Here is an 18,382-nt window from a genome sequence, read left to right as displayed (position 1 = left end):
TCCCGCTGGCCCCGATGGCGCTGGAGTCGCTGAAGCCTCGGGCCGTGCGCTGGGCGCTGCTGGCCGCCTTCGCCGCCGGCGTGTTGGTGGGCTGGCAGGCAGCCCGCGCCCGCCGCCGCTTCCTTCGCTGGCGCCAGAGCCGCCTGCAGCGCCGGCTGGACGCCGCCCGGGAGCAGCTGGAGGCGGCCTGAGCCCTCCGCCGCCGCCCTCCCCTCCCTTCCCCTCCGCTCCTCTCCTCTCCCCTCCCCGCGCGGGCCGGCCTCGCGATGCCCGCCGCCGATCCGCAGACCGGACCCGGCCGCGTTCTTCGCTCCGATCGGTGAGGACACGGCGCGCGACGAGCGGCAGATCTCGTCACGACGGAGCGCGAGTGGGAAGGACCGCGCGGGGGCGGCACGGACCAGAGCATTAAAGCGCGCCTCGTGTACTGCGCTCGCTGTGTCTCCTTGCGCCCCGCCCCCACGCGGCCCCCGCCAGAGGCGCGCGTGGAACTCCCGAAGTGACGCCACTTGCGGGCCGCGCGCGTGGAACTCCCGGAGGTGACGTCATTTCTGTGCGCCGCGCCGGGCGTTGCCTAGCGACCATGACGGGGCGGCGGGCGCGGGGCCCGCTGCAGGGAGTGCGGCGACGCAGCCGGGAGCTGCGGGCTCAGGTACCGGCACCGGCAGCCGCTCCGCCCCGGGGAGCCTCCTCCGGCAGCTGACGGCGCCTCTCGTGTGTTGCAGGTGGAGGCGCTGCGGGCGGAGAGCGCGGGCGCGGCCGTCGGGCGGCGGGAGGGCCTGAGGCGGAGGTGAGGCGCTGGCTGCGGGGCGCGGGCTGCGGCCTCACCCACGGCCCGGAGCGTCGCCGGTGTGAGCAGCGGTCGCGCACGGGCTCGCTGGTGGAGGCGGTTTGAAGGGACCTTGAGCTCCAACCCCCCCCTGCCGTGAGCTGGCGGCCCCCCACCCGATCCAGCCGTGCAGGACTCCGTCCAACTGTGGGCACCACCGAGGGTTTGGGCACGTTCAGTTCTCTGGGCAGCCTGTGCCAGTCTTACGGCTGCTGAGTGAAAACTTCCCTAACCTGAATTTCCTCTCTTTTAGTTGAAAACGGTTCCCCCTTGTCCTAACGCTATCAGACTGTAAAAAGTTGCTCTTCCTCCTGCTTATAAGCTCCCTGAGGCACAGTGAGGTCTTCCTGGAGCCTTCTCATCTCCAGGCTGAACAAACCCAACTCTCTCAGCCTTTCTACATAGGAGAGTTGCTCCAGCTCTGAGCATCTTTGTGACCTCTGAGCCTGCTCCAACAGCTCCGCATCCTTTTGCTGGGTGCCCCAGGCCTCAGCACACAACTACTGATGGCGCCTTACAGTGGCAGAGCAGAAGGAAACAGTCCCCTCCCTCTCCCTGCTGCCACCCCTCTATTGATGTAGCACACACTGCTGGCTCATGTACAGCTTTTTATCTGCCAGGACCCCCAGGTCCTTCTCCACAGGGCTGCTCTCAGTGAGTTCTTACCCCAGTCTGTGCTCATACCTGGGATTGCCCTGACCCAAGTACTACACCTTCCACTTGGCCTTGTTTGGTTCACGCAGGCCCACCTCTCAAGCCTGTCCAGGTTCCCCTAGATGGCATCCCTTCCTCTTGTATCAACTACACTGCTCAGCTTGGTGTCATCAGTAAACTTCTGCTAGGGCAGCAGCAATGGGCTCCCTCAGCACCTTGCCAAGTGCTGGTTTTGGGTAGGGATATTGGGTGCCTGTGAGGTGATGTAGGTGAGCATTGTTGGAGCACATAGCACAGGAGAGCATTTCCTGTGTGAAATTCCAATGTGCAGTCACTTCGGATGGCGCAGTGGCCATGCGACTGCATCAAGCCATTGTGTCCTTGTTTAATTGTTGATGATTATTATTTTCCTATTAATTGGTCTCATGCTTCTGTGAAGTCGTATTTTTAGTGGCAAGGAGCTGTGTACCCGAACTGTGCTTTGTGAGAAGAACCATCTGGTTGCTCAGAGCAAAGCAACTGACAGATTCCCTCCTTTCCCATTCACTTTTGCACCCGCAGAAGGAGCCAGCTCCCTGTCCATTTTTCCATTTTTCTTGTAATTGTACAGATCTTTTCCCTGCCTATTGTCACTCACCTGCTTTCCAGGTTGCTTGCATTCCTCAAGGCTGAGGTTGTTTTAAGTGGGAACTTGCACATCACAGGTAATAAGCAGTTCAGCTGCTTCATCCCTTTGTTCTTCAGGGATTCTTGTGTAAATGATTGTCGGAGCCAGGAGGTGATCTCATTTTGTCCCTCTACGCCAGAGCTTTTGCTGATGCTTGCATTTTTTGAGTTTTGATAAAGTGCAGCTTCTAAGGAAACACTGAACACATGGCATAGGAATTAGTGTTTGGGATTATAGTGATACCTTTGTGTGCATACAGCTGTGAGAAGGTGTGAGCATCTACATTTACACATTTCAGTGTTTTTTGCATGATTTCAATGTCCTGTCTACCAGATATAAAAAAATGCTGTTTGTCTGTCTTGCTTTTAATGCAGATGTTTGCAGCTGCAGAAATTGGTGGATGAGAATAGAAACACTCTTCAAAGTTTGAAAAAAGTAGGTATAGAGACTGATTTGTTAAAGGTTTTCTCCGTAACATACTGTGGTAGATATTCAGAGAATGCTAACCACCTTCAATTTTAGCTGCCTCAGGATGAAAGCAATGCCTAGCACTGCATAACCTATCTGTGGGATCTCTGAGATTCATTTATAAGATTTAAAAATGTATTTTTAATGTGTTACTGTGTACATTAAAATTGTTCTTAACACAGTACATTTAAAGTGTTTATCAGTCCACTGCATTATACTGGGAGTGGAGAAAGTAGATTGGAAATATACCATGAAATTTCATCTTGTTGAAGTAAAAGGTGAGAGAAAAAGGGAGTCATCACTGCCCTGGGATACTGAAACTCATGAGATGTGTGTGTAAAACTGTCTTTATAGGGGAACTTGAAAGTTGTTGTATTTTCCTTTCTCAGGCTGATGAGCCCGCCCCTGTGGGGAATTATAATCAGAGGAAAGAAGAAGAAGAAAAGCTATTGCTAAAGCTATCTCAGCAGCTGCAGAAACTTGGTCATGTCTTGGATCAGGATAATGCAGCTACAAACGACACGGTGTAAGCAGCCCCAGTGAGGAATCTGTACTTTAACAGAATCGTACGTGCTGTACTGGAAAGGACCCTCAAAAATTGCTTATCCTCCTTGATTTATTTTGGCTAGGAATGAGGGACGTCAGAAGGATCTTCAAAAAGAAGATGAAAATAAAGAGGATGAGAGTGATGGTGACAATGGAGAAAGTAGTGAGGAAGATGAAAGCGAAGAAGAAGCAGATGAGGAAGATGAGGATAAATTGTTGGATGATCCCGATGTCAAAGAATGCATTGCAGTGGGAAACTTCAATGCACAGCAGGAAGGGGACCTCACATTTACAGTAAGTAGTCTCTGGAAAAATGTGTTGCCATGTTGGTAGTGCAGGTCGTTCTGCATTAAGCAGTAACAATAATTAAATCCTGTGCTTTTGGAATTCAGAAGGATTTGAGGAAGAAAGGCTTTTCCCAGCCTACATTTGCCTTACTGGAGTTCATTGTTGTCTTGCCTCTTTCTGCAGCAGTGGAGTCCGTGGCTGTAGCCTGTGACCTGTAGGGAAAAATTGAATTGTTATTCGAATTGTGTTTGGCATCATTTTGAAATATTTGGTTGTCTTTTTTCTCCATCTCTCCTAATGGCAAAGAAAGGTGAAGTCCTGCTTATACATGATAAGAAGGTGGATGGCTGGTGGGTGGCTGAAAACTCCAAAGGGGAGAGAGGCCTCGTGCCTAGAACCTATCTTGCGGTTAGTGTGCTGCAACCTTCTTCTGTTTTCAGTCTCATCTCTGTAATGTTGTGTCCATTAATCATAATATAGCTGCATGAAATTGGTCATAATGCTTACATGTGCACACAGCAGTATTTTAGTGCCTTAATCTTAGCCAGTAGAGATCAGCTCTGAAGACTCCAAGCTGTAGTGGAATAATAGTTGCTTTTCATGGCTCATACGAAGTGTCAGTTCACATAAAAGCTGGAGTATATTGAAAAGGACCTTTTCAGAAGTGGATTTTTCAAGTTTTGTTCCCTCCCCCCCCTTTTTTTAATGGCTTACTTGTGTCAGTATATTTATTCTTGGATATGTACAGCTGTGACAAACACGTAAAAGCTGGTACACAATTTGGCTCTTCTGACCTTTACATTATGAAACAGTGCTTTTCAGAACATAGAGTTTGTTGGGTGGCTAACTTTTTCTGTATGTTAAGCTGGTGTGTTTCTCTTTTTAGAGAATCTTGCTTTGCAAATGCATTTTCTAGCTTAGAGTGCCTTTGTGGGAATACTCCAATCCCTCGCTGTAGCTGCAGAAGTACAGTGTTCTGCAGTGATAGCGACAGTCATTGTGGACAGAATATCTCCTCTTCTACACCATTCACATGGGCTGTGGTTGGAGAAAACATTTTTAAGAACAGAACTGTGAGAAAAGCTAGAGCTTGCCCTTTCTGAATCTGAATTACAGGTCCATAATGAAGATGAAGAAAGCCAAGAGGAAAGTGATGAACACATAGAAGTGGTGGATGAAACAGCAGATGGAACTGAAATTAAAAAAAGGTAAGTGGAACGATGTAAAGGCAAATAAGTGTAGTTGGCCAACTGCCACCTTTTCAGTACAACTGTCAGTTGGTTTTTTTTCCCAGTTCAATTTGTAGACCCACTTTTACTTTGGTAGAATCTTTTGAGAGTTTGGGGTTTTTTTGTTTGGTGTTCTCTTTTTTTTTTTTTTTCTTGTCTCAAACTCAAAATACGACTGGGTCATGTGTCAGCTTTTGTTTTGGCTCACTAGACACTGTAGCAAATGTGTGTTACTGTTCAAATTTTTGTCCTTCCCTATTATGAAAGAAAAATACATTTTTTTTCTTCTAGAACAGATTCTCACTGGAGTGCTGTAAGAAAGGCTATCTCAGAGGTAGGGGTATCTCTAACATAGCAATGTCATCTACCATAATGTTAATTATTTTTGAGACAAGATTTGACTTTTACAAAGCACCGTGTCTCATAGTATAGACCAGTGTTTTTAATAAACACCAGCTCTTTTTCATGAGTGAGGTTTTATTTTGTTAACAGACTGCACCACTGCTGAGTTGAAATGGAAGGGGAGGGGGGGTGGTTAACAAAATGAGACTGTCTGGGGTCATACACAAAACAATGTAAAAGTCATTCTTCGCATTGGATCAAACCAACTTCAGATTAGTTAGGTGACTGATGCCTCGGGACTTTGATATTGGTTGTGGGAGAGCAGTACATTAGAAGTGAATTAGCTGTTAAATGGCAGAACACAAACATCCACTCTTGTTTTTAATAGAGTGACACAGTAGAGATATTGGCAACCATGGGAGCTGTTCCTGCAGGATTCCGTCTGTCCACACTTTCCCAGCTCTTAGAGGAAGGTAAGGTTTTCTCTTAACACCTGCACTGCAGGATTTACAGATGTCTGTAGTGAGTTTCTTGGTCCAATAGTCTAGGATAAAATCTGCATTGCTTTATTATAACTGGTCATCTGTTCAAAGTATATTTGGCCAGTTAAATAATGTATTAAAAGGTTTTTTTCTTTCTCTTAATCAAATAAGCTTAATCTATCTCAGTGAAATCCTGACCACATGTAGGCAGTGTCAAGTTTCCTGATAATCTCAAGCATTTTCCACTTCAAAAGACTCCTCCTGTTGACATTACAGAAAATTATGATTTTTTAATAGTGTTTCTTCCTTTTTCTTAGAGGTATTCCTTGAAGAGACTTCAGAAGATACTGCACACCTCATTTGTTTTAATTGTTTCATTTAAAACTGTTTTCAATCTGTAGCTTAATCAACAAAAAAGATTACAGTGATTCTAAAATGAAATGCTGCAGAACACTTTTCCAAACAGCTTTTCCCATTTTAGAGGGTACTTGTAGTAGAAACCTCTTTAGTATTGTCAAATATTTAAGTGGAGCATAGCCACACCTGAATTTTGGGCATCATTCATTTTGTGGCAATAAAGATCATAAAATGCTTCTAAGATATATCTTATCTATCCTCATGGCATTTGTTTTAGGTAATCAGTTCAGAGGAAGTTACTTCTTGCAGCCTAAACTTACTCCATCCCAGCTGGCTTTTAAAGATTTGGTGTGGGACTCTGAAAAAAATACTGTGAGTATTACTGATAAGAAAGCTGTGATGCTTTTGGTTCAAGAGAAATGACTACAGCTGGAGATTTGAATTGCTAGCAACCTAAAAAAAAAGTTTCATATTAATAGATCAATTTTACTGTAAAATAAATGATAGAGTTCTTCATTGTCAGCCTAGATTCTTTAGGCAATAGATGTTATTACATTCTACTCTGCTAAAAATAATCAGTATAGGTTGCCATGTTGGGTATTTCTTAAGAGTTATGTTTCATCTTAAACTTGCACTTCCTTGTCTGGGGTGAAACAAATCTGCATGGGTGGTTAGTTGAATTGTTAAACCATGAACCTAGTTGCTGTGAAACCACCAGTTTCGTTTGTCTTTGTTCATTTTGACTAATGATTATCTCTTGATTCACACCATTTTTAGAATAACTGTTGATAAAACACCATTGGAAAAAACAGTAGCCCCAAAATATAATTGTCACCTGAAATACATGGTGAAGAGCCCTGTGACGGTGTTCTTTTCTGATGGGACCTTGTATTTGTCACACTAAATTATTTGTAGCAGTCTCCTTAGGAGAGGTGTAAAGGTTTATGAAGAAATGCTGCTGCTGCTGCTGCCCATACCATGCTAGTTTTGTGGGTCAAAAAGTCCAGTCCAGTGATCACTGCTGTCAGTCATCTCAGTTAAATAAACACAGAATGATTACCACGTGCAGAAAGAACCTCTAGAGTTACTCCTTCTGTTGCCTGTATTTCAGATCTATCCTATACCAACTCGAGTATCCCTGATTGTAACCTTATGTAGCTGTAAAATGATTCCTCTCCCAGCAGCCAGCATCCAGGTTCTCAGCAGACACGTTCGACTCTGTCTATTCGACGGCAATCGGGTGAGTTTGATTTTCAGCAAAGGTCTTGATGAGGTGTACATGCTCTGGTCCCTCTGCTATCTCCTCCACTTGTCTCAGAGACATACACTCACAGCTGGCTCCCAGTCTGTTTAGCCTGCTTGCCATTTAGTCTGGCTTAATACACTGCATGCATACCCTCGCTCTGTCCAGTTACAGTCATGTGCAGTCTTCCTGCAGTGTGTGGCCTGCTGCTGGTTGGAGGACCCTGGGCCTCCATGCACATGCACGCAGAACAGAGAGCCCATTCATGCAGGGAAAAAAAGAATGAGAAATGGAGTTTAATGAGAAGACAGGACAAACTGCACTGATCAGGGGCAGGGCATGGCCAGGCATGCACACCAACCAGCTCACAAGCATACCACTTTATTTATACCTCTAATGTCCCACTCTTCATACTCCACAAACCACCTCGGTCTTCTTTCTGCCATGGTTCCTCCTCTGAACATCCCATAAGTCGCCTGCAGTCCCAAAATGTTCTCCATTGCATGCTGCAGGGCCTCCCATCCCTAAGCAGCAGCCCTTTCTGGCTGTGATACCGGGAGTCCCTCTTGTTGACTCATCTCAATGGATGCCACACCCAGCTCTTGGAAAGCCCTGGGAGGGGCTGGGGTGGGGGCTCTATTTCCGTGCATTCAGTTTTGGTTCTCCTGCATGCTGTTGTGCCTCTGCTCCTTTTGTGTTTGTGGAGGTGAGCCCTCTTTGGGCTGCTCTGTTCTCTCTGACAGGCCTGGGAATAGCTGGGGTCCTGCTCAGGTTTTTTACTCAGAGGGCAGTGAGGCCCTGGCACTGCTGCCCACAGAGCTGTGGGTGCCCCATCCCTGGAGGTGCCCGAGGTCAGGTTGGATGGGCCCTGAGCAGCATGAGCTTGTGGGGGGCTGCCAGCCCACGGCAGGGGTTGGGGCTGGGGGGGCTTTGAGGTCCATTCTGAAGGCATTCTGTGATTATACTTCCACAGCTGCTGTTGTTCCTCCACACACCTTTGTGCACGTGTAGGGCAGCTTTCTGTAGGATAAGCTACCAGACTGTCACATTGATTTAGTAGCTTAGTGGGTAGGGATGGTGTTAGGAGGATGGTTGGACTAGATGATCTTGTAGGTCCTTTCCAACCTAATGTACCTATGAACCTATTGGGTTTCCTGCTGCTGCACTGAGTGCTTGTGGGTCAGAGGAAGCATTCCTGGTGCACTGGAAGCAGGAATGGTTGGATGATTCTGCCTTTGTCTGTAGTTTTTGAGACTGTATGATGAAGTTGAAGAGCAAGTGGCATTTTCTTTGTGGCACTGGATTAACCTTGGATAATACTGCATTTTCTTAAAGTGGAGTAGCTTTTCAGAATAACTTGTCTTAGCATTTTTCCCCACTGTCATTTTTTAGGTACTGAGTAACATCCATACAGTGAGAGCTACGTGGCAACCTAAAAACCCACAAACATGGACTTTTTCTCCAAGGGTAGGCATCTCGTTCAGGGCGTGATATAGCCAGTAGCTATTTACTGTTACAGCTTCTTATTTAGCTATGTCTATTACTTCTGATATTCTTTGTGAAATAACATCTATTGTGACCAAAATAAATGTGCAGAAAAGACTTGCTGAAGTGCAGCAATTCGAGCTAAACTTCTAAAGCAAAAATGCTTTGGAGAGCAAGTTGAGTGGAAGGAGAAGTAGTGGGAGGACCCAGCCAGTGGCACTGGTTGACTTCTAGTTGTTGCCAGGTGCTCACAGCCATACTGTTAGTGGGATTTCCTCAGTTGTAACAGTGTTCTCAGAATTGCTTTTTGACTTTTAAAGTATTTTGATATCTTGTTGACACAAAAAATGTACCTTAATAGCTTAGCTGTGGTTAATGGCAACATAAAGAATAAATGGAGCAATGGTTTCAACTGAGACTGCTTCTCTACTTCTTTTCTTTTACATGCAGTGGGGTTGGTTCTGAGATCTTATGGAAATGAGTGATGTGTTTGTGAAAATGAGTGATGCCTTTGGAAATCAGAGGTGACTGTTGATTTTATTTTTTTTAATATGTACTTTTTTCCCCCCTTTGTAAAGGTAACAGGCATTTTACCCAGCTTACTGGATGGTGACTGTTTTGTCAGGTCCAATTCTTTATCTTCAGACATTGGTTTACTATTCGAACTTGGCATCACTTACATTCGCAACGTAAGTATATGAAGTTGCAGAATAAATCATTCCAAGCGTGTTTATAAAGTGAATCAGCTGTCATGTATTCCATGGTAAGCTACAATAGCTCAGCTGAGGACTGTGATATCTAAATGGAAAATATGGAATCACAGAACTGTAGGGGTTGGAGGTGACCTTTAGAGATCATCGAGTCCAACCCCCTGCCAAAGCAGCTCCCTGCCCAGGTTGCACAGGTTGGTGTCCAGGCAGGTCCTGAACGTCTCCAGAGAAGGAGACTCCACCACCTCTCTGTGCAGTCTGTGCCAGTGCTCCTTCACCTGCAATGTGAAGAAGATTTAGGGTGCTTTTTTTTTTTTCTTGCTATTGCAAGATCGTCTTCATTTCGGCATCTGCAGTGAGGAGAGAGTTGTTGGTTTTGAGAAAATTTAGTTCAAGTCAGTATCTAGCAAATAAAAGCCTTTCTGGTTGCTGGACATAAATGTGGTTTTTGTTATGCTGAAATGATTTCTGCTGAAGTTTTTGTGTAATGTGAACACAGAGGATGAGTTCTCTATTCAGTGCTGGGTTTGTTTGTTTGTTTTCTGCTGTAATTTGGAAACTAAGATGCTAACTGTTTAAAATAGTTAGAAAACTGGTCTCTGTCTGTAAGGGACACAGGTATATCCTCCTATCCATCTAGGCAATGCTTCTGAATGTACAATGGTTAGTGACATGATAGGTGGTAAAGCACTTTTCCCATAAGAACAAACAGAATGGGGGGATAGGAAACACTTCTGTTTGAAGGAAACGATGCCTTTCTGGAGGAGGTCCTCTTGTGAAAGATCTCAGCTGCTCTGTCTACAAGATAGACTCAAGATTTGCTGCCTCTTTCAAAACACTTACATTTTCATTATTGCCACCATCTTCCTCAGATGAACAGTCAAGCAAGTTGTCGAGTGAAAGAGGGAAAACGGGGTAATAGCAGTGATTAGGTATTAAATGATGGGCAGAATTCTGGAAAATTCTGAAAAAGAGAATTCTGAAAATATAGAGAACTTACAAAAGAGTTACTGCTGTATTCTCTCTTTCATTAATAGTTGTATAAAACTAGGGTGCAAATGTCCCTGTGGCAATGTGGAGGAAAGATGTGCTGACAGCAAGCATGGTGGGAATGCAGAATTGTTGCATCAGGAGATAAGCAGAATGTAAACCTGTAGGGAGCTGGATAGTGTAAGTGCTGGTGATGAACATTATTTTTGGTGATGGTTTGAGATAATAGCCCTTCTTATGCAAATTTGAATAATCAAGGTTATATAAAGCTGTCAGCTTCTGTTTGCAGAATAATGTTAAACAAAGGAGTACGTGCAAGTTCCTACCTGTTGGGAATGCTTTGGGGCTTTCTCTCTGCTTTGCCTATCAGAATACCTTAAAAACATTTTGTGCCTTCATTTAGTATTTACTCAAGTTGAGATCCTGAAAGGTAAAATGGTACTTTCAGGGTCATGCAGCTTATCTGGGATAGAGCTGGAAATGGGTGGCTTGGCACACAGGACCTGCTCCATTTCCCAGGGCTTGGTAGTAAAGCTTTCTAGTATTTGATATATGTAAGTGTTCCTGAAATGTGTTTTTCTTGGCTTTAAGTGAACGATCAACTTCAGTGTAGTTTTTTTTTCTTTTTGCTGTATGGTAAAATGTCTGGTTAAGCTGCTTACGTTTACATTCCTCTTTTGTTTTGCAGTCAACAGGTGAACGAGGAGAGCTAAGCTGTGGCTGGGCATTTCAAAAGCTTTTTGCTTCTGATGGAATGCCTGTCCCGTGCAAGTAAGTTTATTATGTCTTCCATCTCTCTGTATGTATGTATGTATGTACATATATTTCAGGTTAGGAGTGAAGTTCATATCTAATATGTGCAGGTATTGACGTGGGCAGGTGTAATCCAGCCTAAAATGCAAGTTGTACAGCATCTTCTGATGAGATTGTTGGTCCTTCCTCCACACCCAGTGGTGTTCTGCTGTTGTACTGAAAAAGCACTCCCTGGACTCAACGTTCAGGCTTGAAATATTGCAGGTTAATACAGGTTTTAAGTAATTATTTTAAAACTCAAGAAATGTCCGTGTTAATTAAAACACTGAATGACAATGTCGTTTTTAATTCTACTCTATTCCTTATGTGCACTTCACCACACATGATTTTTCCATTTAAACATGAGGGTATTGGTATTTGGAAGCAAGTAAGAGCTGTGAATGAATCTCTTACCATTCACTAGGACAATGCAAACAAGCTGATGCTTCAGCAGTGATTCCTCAGAAACACTTGAGTGAAACAGCTGATAGGTTTCATACAAAGAAAATATTGCTATCGTGCAGCAGGGAATCATTGTTGCTAATTTCTTTTCAAATAATTGACTCATTTCCCAATATAATACAAGTTTTAAATTTATCATCTGAGGTTTGGTTGCTTAGTAATGAGGTGTAGTCATTTCACATAAAAAACCACTCGTAACCTCGAGCTCTGTCAGGTTCTTATTTGAGATAGCAGGTTTCTTTCTTTCTCAGAGAGTGGCTGTGCTGAATTCACATATTTGTACACTGCTTTACTGTGCTGCTCTTCCTTCACAGACTGTATGAGCTGCTGTTAAGTGGTGGCACTCCCTATGAGAGAGGCGTTGAGGTTGACCCATCATTATCAAGAAGAGGTATGGTTTCCCACAAACATTTCATAAGGAAAATGATACTTGTTGTGCCTATTTTCTAACATGCAGAGCTCAGCTGGGGCTGTTGTTTACATGCAGTCACCACCTGGTGTTGTTTTGTGTGTTCACGTTTTGCATGAGGGAGAAGTGGTTGTAAGTGCTAGCTGGAGTTACAACCACCTGTTGGTGCCAACACCTCTGTAATCTCCATTATTTGTAGGTTGAGGATGATTGTTTGGTCAGTTTTCAGTCACTTCTGTAATTACACCAAACATGTGTTGGTTGTGGGGTGATGCTACCAGATTCAGCAGTAACACTGATCTAAAGAGTTGCCACGGCTTTTTTCCCCTGTCTCTCTGATGAGTGACAGGCACTGCAGGCCATGCTGTGAACTGCAGCAGGGAGCTGAGCCAGATGGAAAGAACTCACCAAGACAAGCCAGTTGCAGAAGGAAATTTGAGCAAGCAATTGGAGGGGGGCTCCTTAGCCCCATGTGGCTTAAGTTAGGCTGAGTACTGATATGACTGAAAATGCAGAAAAAAATGAGGCTTTCGATTCATCCTTGCTTTCAGAGCATCTTTTAACTATTACAGTTCCAGAAAAACAATCTGTCTTAACAAACGTCAATGTCGATCCTTGTAGTATAATTCTTCATGCTATTTCAAAGGGACTAATTAATTGTGTATTTATTTCTTAAGCAGGCAGTGGTGTTCTTCATCAGCTTATATCACTCAAGAAGCAGCCTGTGCTTGTAGTGAAACTGAGGTCATTAAGCATGCAGTCAAAAGACATCCTGAAGTAAGTGTGTGTGTGTGCTGCTGTAACATGAGAAGGTATCTCAGCCTAGAATGGTCCCAGAGATCTGTCTGAGGTGTTCCTCCCTGTAACATAGGCTATGGAAAAATGTGAAAGTTGTCTCACCTGCACGTTACATTCATTCTCTGAGGATTAAGACTGTGCTGTTGGAAATGAGCAAAAAGCTATAGATCGAAGAGGTGGCTGAAAACTGCAACAGCAGAAGTTACAGCTGTGTCAGTGTGTGCCCTCTCGCACTGTTTGCTTCGACTGAAGCAGCTCGGTGAACCTCTCATGTCTCATGTTTTGGAGAGCAGTGCTTTGCAGGAACATTCTGCACAGAAATGACGTTTGTGCGTTCTTTATCTTCCCAACAGCTTGTTACCAGAAACATTACTGGGCAGCATGTGCTGCATCCATCTCTTGATACTGTATCGACAAATACTTGGTGATGCACTCCTGAGAGACAGAACAAACAAGCAAAGTGCAGGTAAGGATTACACTGCTGCAGAGAAGAAAGCAGCAGTGGAGAGTGTTGAAAAAAAGATGAGATTCCCAAAGAGAAACAGTCACCCCAGAATCCTGTGGGTCTGCAGGAGCAGCTCTCACTGACACAGGCTGCTCTTACAGGTTTGTTTGGTGGTAGGCCTTGCACTGAAGGGAAGTCGTGCTCCCTCTGTCAAGAGTTTCAGCATTTATACTTTCCGTCTGCAGTGCAGTGGCAACAAATTGAAAACTGTTATCCGTGTTAACAAAAGGAAAAAGCCTCTGTGCTGTGGATAGCACCACGTGGTGTGTTTGCATTTCAAACTAGAAGTATTTCCACTTGCTTCTCATGCATTGTCTTGTTTGGCCCAGTTCAGCAGCAAGATGCAGAAACCATGACAAGTTTTGTTTTCTGCGAAGCACGCAAAGTGTCTTCAGTGAAACTTACCCAAAGGAAGCCCATGTAGACAGGCAAAGGGTTATTTCTAAAGAAGTAGTAAATAAAGACTAAGGGATTGTTTGGAAGATAAACGTTTCCTCTGCACCACCCGTGCAGTGAGAGATCAGACGTGCTGACAGATTCACTCTTCCATTTCTAGTGAATGCCTGCTTTCATGTGCTATAGAAAAGATGAAGCTGATGTTTCTGCCACTGGGATGAGGTCATTCTGTTTTAATTCTTTTTATTGATTTAATTATTTACCTTCTGGTCAATGTAGTGGGTAGAGATGGAAGTGGAAAAGCTCTTGTGCTGATTTTGGAAGTGTGTATCTTTCCTTCGGCAGAGTTGTGGTAGTTTGTAGTCTTCTCTGTTACAAAGTCACACTTGAAATACAGAAAAAAAATACATTCCTAACTGTGCTACACGTGAATTTGCAGTGGTACTGCAAAGTAATGTGCAATGTTTGTCAGGCTTTACACCCACAGTTCATCTATCTATGCTGTTGCTCAGGTTGCAGTTTTCTATTTTTTTTCTGGTGTTACAAAGGCAAATTGATGCTCTTAGAAGTCACACTTGGAAATGGGTGACTTCAGGTGCCTGCTGCATCCTGAAAAAGCAGTTGTTGTCCAGTTATCCCAAAACGTGCAGCACAAACCAGATCAAGGCAGAACAAGAGCGTGTTTATTCATAACATCCAAACCAGGTGTCACAGTTTCAGATGTTTATAAAAAAGCCAGGTGCAGCAGTGAGGAAAACACACCCTACTCTATCCTTGGCTTAAATTAGTAAGGTCTCTTACTTGCTGGCTTCTCCTAATAAATTGGCACTTTGTCTGGGCTTTTTGTTGCTTTTTATGTGCATCTGTTCTGTCCCTTGATAACTGCATCTCAGCCATTAGAGAGTTTGCTGTAGAAAGCTTTTCTCTTGACAGAGAACTCTCCTGGCTTTGCAGCTCTGGAGTACTATTGCAGCTAATTTTCCCCTTGCAGAGTTTGGGGAGGAGACTGCTCCCAGGCACTGCAGGTCTGCCTTGCAAACCATCCGATTTCTTCTTTGCCTCCAATGTGTTTGTTTTCTGTTTCAGAATTAATCTGTAATCCTGTTTTAGCAACTTTCCCTCAACTCATGGATCAGCCAGACCTGATGGACGCGCTGCGGGTACGATTTCTATATAGCATTCAGTTACATCTGGTGGGTCAGAATTCCCAGCTAGTTTACAAAATTTGAGCTTTTTTTATGTACACTGTACATAATAAACAGAGAAACAGAAAAGCCAAGTGGCAGAAAAGTTACAGTTACTTCAAGTACACGCAGATCTCTTGTGCCTTAGCCCCTTCAAAAGCAAGAGAGCATCTGAGCACATCTGAAAAGGATGGAAAGGCTCAAAGTGATTAATGATTAGAACATGAGGAAAGAAGGATTGCAACAAGGGCTTACTTCACTGTGGGGCTGCAGAAAGAGAGATTTCTGCAGGTAGAAATGCAACTTTTCCAGATTCCCACAATCTCAGTCTGATTTCCCATTGTGTATTTGACATTTCATTTCAGAGTGCTTGGGCGGACAGAGAAAGAACTTTGAAGAGATCAGAAAAGGTAGTACATTGCCAAGTGCTGGTTTTACTTTGTCAAACAGTAAATCTAATATAATCTAGAAGCCTTCTTTCAGTGTTGATGCTGGAGTTCATTGCTCCTCTCACCACAGACTTATTTAGTATACCTGCATTTTCTAAATAACGTTCTTAATGTTTATTATCATGTTTACAATGGAAAACTAGGAGGACTATGAAATTAATTTGCAACTTTTTGTCTCAGTGTTTGTATATGTAATCATTAATGTGAAAGATGTCATAGGTTTGTACCCAAAATGCATCTCTCTTTCACCATGTGCTTGCAGCACTTGCCTGGTGAGAGCCTACCACTGTTATGTCCACAAAACAAACTTTCCTTCTCCAGTCCTGCTCCAGTCTACCTGGAGGAGGGCCCCAAGTTCTGCAGTCTCCATGTGTCAGATGCTTGTGGTGTCCCATTTTGGCATGCAGACAGCTGCAGACAAACTGAATTGGCCACATCGTTAAGCTTACCCGTGTCCTGTCCCATCTCCTGTTCTTTAACAGGGAGCAGCTATAGTAACTGAATGGGAAAGCCTGGGTGCTGATGCAAGGCTCATCACATCTTGGAAGCAACATTCATTGTGTGTGCTACTGAACAGATGTGCAGAGAAAACTCCCCATTTATGCAAACAAAGCAAAATGCCATTGAAGCAGAACAGCTTTTTCAAGGCCATTCATCCAAAATGTAAGCTGATCTGCTCGGAGAATTAATAACTCCTCAGAATCCCAGAACCATCCAGTTTTACCTGATTTGTTGTGTGCCACTCCTATGGCAGGATTGCTGCCTGGCACGACAGCTAGGTCTTGCTTTTTCTTGCGTGCTTTTGTGACACTCAGCTGCTAATCTGCTGAGACACAAACTGTTCAGCTTCCCAGGGGTAGCAAAGAGGTTCTGATGCCAATTTTATATTGCTCGTGTTCCTAGCAGAAGTTCAGCTGAGTTCTTGAGGAGGCAGTGCTCTGTATTTCTAGCCTAGAAGGCTATATTCTAGTGTGCTTGGAAAAACGGGCACCCAAATTTTATCTGTTTGAGGTGGTCAGGATCTTTCAGTGCTTGGTAAGTTGACCATGCTGATGCTTAGTCTCTAGGTTTTGCAAACATGAAACATGGGAGGGTGTCATTGTCTCCACACACAGAGTGCCCACTCAGAATGTGAAATAACTAAGAGAATGGCCCTACCTCCTGCTAAGAGTCACGTGCTGCAAGGAGCAAGGCATCGCTGCATCTCTGCCAAGAGCACTGGAGGGACGAGTGAGGTTTGGGCCTGCAAGGCAGGCAGGATAAGCATCACGAGTTCCTTCCTCAGCAGAGGTGGCAGCATCGGTGGGTTTGGCTGTGCCCTGCTGTGCTGTGCTGGCTCCAGCAGTTGGAAAGCTGATGCATCCATCTGTAGCTTACACAGTATAGCTCTGTGCTGAGCTTGAAGGCTAACTGAGGTCTGAGGCCGCCCGGTCTCCTGGGAAGTGGGGGATGATTGGATGTTTTCGTTTTATTTTTTGCTATGTAGAGTACTTCTTTAGAAGTGCTTGACAGCACTGTGTAGATTTGCGTAGAAATGTTTTCAAATGCTTTTCTTGTTGCAGAGAGATAGAGAATTCCTGAAGTCTGTGTTCATCCTGGTGTACCACGACTCGGCCTTCCCTCTCCTCTGCTCCACTCTGCTCCCCAGCTACAAGTGGGCAGAGGAGGAGTGCGAGGCGTCTCGCTGGAGGGTGATGGCTGACTTCCTGAGAAAGAGCCGAGAGAACAATGGTGCCCTTCAGTCTCTGCTGTCCTCAGACAACACTCACACTGCCTTTGACATCTCAGAGCTGGCCTATGATTTCTTAGGAGAAACGAGGAAAAACAATCCCACAGTATAAATGGATTGTAGGGTAATGTTATAGATAATTTTTTACCGAAGGGAAATTACGTGTACTGTCTGAATTGCAAGAAATATTTTCACACATTAAATATAACATTTTGAGAGTGATTGGCGTTGTGTTGTTGGCTCAACTAAAACAATTATATAACCTTTTCCCCTTTGCAGTGTCAGCCAAGGCTACGGCTGTCTGCTGCTACACGAACCTCTTGCAGCCATGGCTGTTCTGTGCTGTGGCAGAGCAAATGCTGCAGCAGCACTTGTCTCCTCTCGTTAAGTTTTCAGTTAATTTCCAATTTTGTTTCTACCAGGGAACAAAAGACTGTTTCAGCATCCAAACGGAGTGGTAGCAGGCAAGGGAAACAACCACAGTCTTTTAAGAATGCTGTGGAACAAGGTCAGGAAAGAAGTAATCTCTTGTCCAATCAGCAGACAGCAGGTTGCTCCTTATTTAGACTGTTTTAGTGCTTTCCGTTCTCACTCAGGAAAAGGTTGAGTTATTCACAGGAATGTGTACTTGGCCCCACCCAGTCCAAATAAATGGTGAGAATTCAGGGAACGCTCCCTCTGCGTGGCCAGGCCATGGGTCAGCCCATTTTGTGCCTCTGAGTGCAGGCTGGTGAGCTGCAAGGTATTTCTCGTATGGCCCAGGATGTTAAAGGCTTCTTTTTCCTGAGCACTGTGTAACTGCAGGCCCTGTGTGCTGCGCACTCCTGGTAGGAAGTTACTCATCTGATTTCCCTCTTGCGCTGGAATATCCGGATGTCTGCACGCTTTTTCTGTGGGGATGGGCACGTTGCCACGATGCCTGATGAGGTGAGCAGTTACCAAGCCAAACTGATCTGAAAGGTTTTAAAACAAGGTCTTTCAAAGATCACAGCACACTGTACAGCCCAAGACAGGTCCTCAGTGACAACGTTTGTAAACTGGAGCCTCTGGAAGTCCTGCAAAGTGCCTTCTGCTGGCCTAGGATGGGTTCAGGTGATGCTCCTCATAATGGATTTGATTATATTCTGTACTGTTCAAGAGCCTGGAAGCCAAATTCCAAGGGCTATATTTGTCCCTTCAAATAGAGATGTATGATATCGTACTAGGATATCATCCTCCTCTTGCTGCAGAGTACTACCCAAGTTAGCAGCATCTTTCTACTCTAGGACATAAGCCAGAGATGCCACCTTCAGGTTTTTGTTCCTCTGGTTATTTCCTACAATTCTTGAGTGGGTGAGGCAGAACAAGCAGTGCCTTCAATGAATCCAA

The 18,382-nt window shown here is 44.5% G+C and overlaps 2 protein-coding genes across 3 annotated transcripts; both read left to right on the top strand.

Moving 5' to 3' along the window:
• Positions 1–13: 13 nt before the first annotated feature.
• Positions 14–237, top strand: MTLN (mitoregulin). Its single transcript, XM_065739475.1, has one exon. It carries the CDS (start codon positions 15–17, stop codon positions 189–191), a length of 177 nt encoding a protein of 58 aa, XP_065595547.1. The 5' UTR covers position 14; the 3' UTR covers positions 192–237.
• Positions 238–566: 329 nt separating this feature from the next.
• On the top strand, positions 567–17,254 carry NPHP1 (nephrocystin 1). Of its 2 annotated transcripts, none has more exons than XM_065739473.1 (20): positions 567–652; positions 726–790; positions 2,525–2,585; positions 3,008–3,144; positions 3,248–3,458; positions 3,759–3,860; positions 4,569–4,660; positions 4,973–5,015; positions 5,412–5,496; positions 6,140–6,234; positions 6,974–7,102; positions 8,498–8,572; positions 9,169–9,279; positions 10,979–11,061; positions 11,859–11,935; positions 12,634–12,730; positions 13,105–13,217; positions 14,739–14,812; positions 15,202–15,246; positions 16,848–17,254. In XM_065739473.1, exons 1-20 carry the CDS (start codon positions 584–586, stop codon positions 17,124–17,126), a joined length of 2,043 nt encoding a protein of 680 aa, XP_065595545.1. In that variant the 5' UTR covers positions 567–583; the 3' UTR covers positions 17,127–17,254. The 2 variants fall into 2 exon arrangements, with proteins under 2 accessions (XP_065595545.1, XP_065595544.1); XM_065739472.1 differs by having other exon boundaries at positions 12,631–12,730.
• The last annotated feature ends 1,128 nt before the right edge of the window (positions 17,255–18,382 follow it).

This window comes from Cyrtonyx montezumae, unplaced genomic scaffold (genome assembly GCF_038088225.1).
Source record: "Cyrtonyx montezumae isolate F1298 unplaced genomic scaffold, pur_monq_1.0 scaffold_24, whole genome shotgun sequence".
NCBI lineage: Eukaryota > Metazoa > Chordata > Aves > Galliformes > Odontophoridae > Cyrtonyx > Cyrtonyx montezumae.
The sequence above is the reverse complement of the archived record's forward strand: the minus strand, read 5'-3'. Positions and strand labels throughout refer to the sequence as shown.